The sequence below is a fragment of the Eimeria mitis genome, genomic scaffold, assembly GCF_000499745.2.
Source record: "Eimeria mitis Houghton genomic scaffold, Emh_scaff693, whole genome shotgun sequence".
Taxonomy (NCBI): Eukaryota; Apicomplexa; class Conoidasida; order Eucoccidiorida; family Eimeriidae; genus Eimeria; species Eimeria mitis.
This window is the reverse complement of record NW_013575025.1, coordinates 12,783-13,061: the sequence shown is the minus strand read 5'-3', so window position 1 is coordinate 13,061 and position 279 is coordinate 12,783. Positions and strand designations below refer to the sequence as shown.

At 57.7% G+C, this 279-nt stretch overlaps 1 protein-coding gene across 1 annotated transcript in view; it reads right to left on the bottom strand.

The window, feature by feature from the left end:
- Positions 1-268: 268 nt before the first annotated feature.
- Positions 269-279, bottom strand: part of EMH_0019960 (uncharacterized protein) — a gene marked incomplete at both ends in the record, with an annotated part of 5,908 nt that continues 5,897 nt past the window's right edge. Inside the window, one exon of the mRNA XM_013501467.1 lies at positions 269-279. Within this exon, the coding sequence (XP_013356921.1) occupies positions 269-279 (11 nt within the window).

Here is a 279-nt window from a genome sequence, read left to right as displayed (position 1 = left end):
AGCAGCAGCAACAGCAGCAACTATCCCGACTCCAGCAGCAGCAACAGCAGCAACAGCAGCAGCAGCAGCAAGCTTGCAGCCGGAGATATCCAGCCGCAGCAGCGTTCTATACGCAGCAGCAAGAGTTGCATCCCCTGCTGCTGCTGCTGTTGCTGCTGTTGCTGCTGCTGTTGCTGCTCTCCCCCCCCTCATTATATATTTTGGTGGAGTCTGAGGCCGCGGCTGCGGCAGCGGCTGCAGCAGCAAAGCCCTTCTGTCATCTTCTGCTTCACTCAAGTA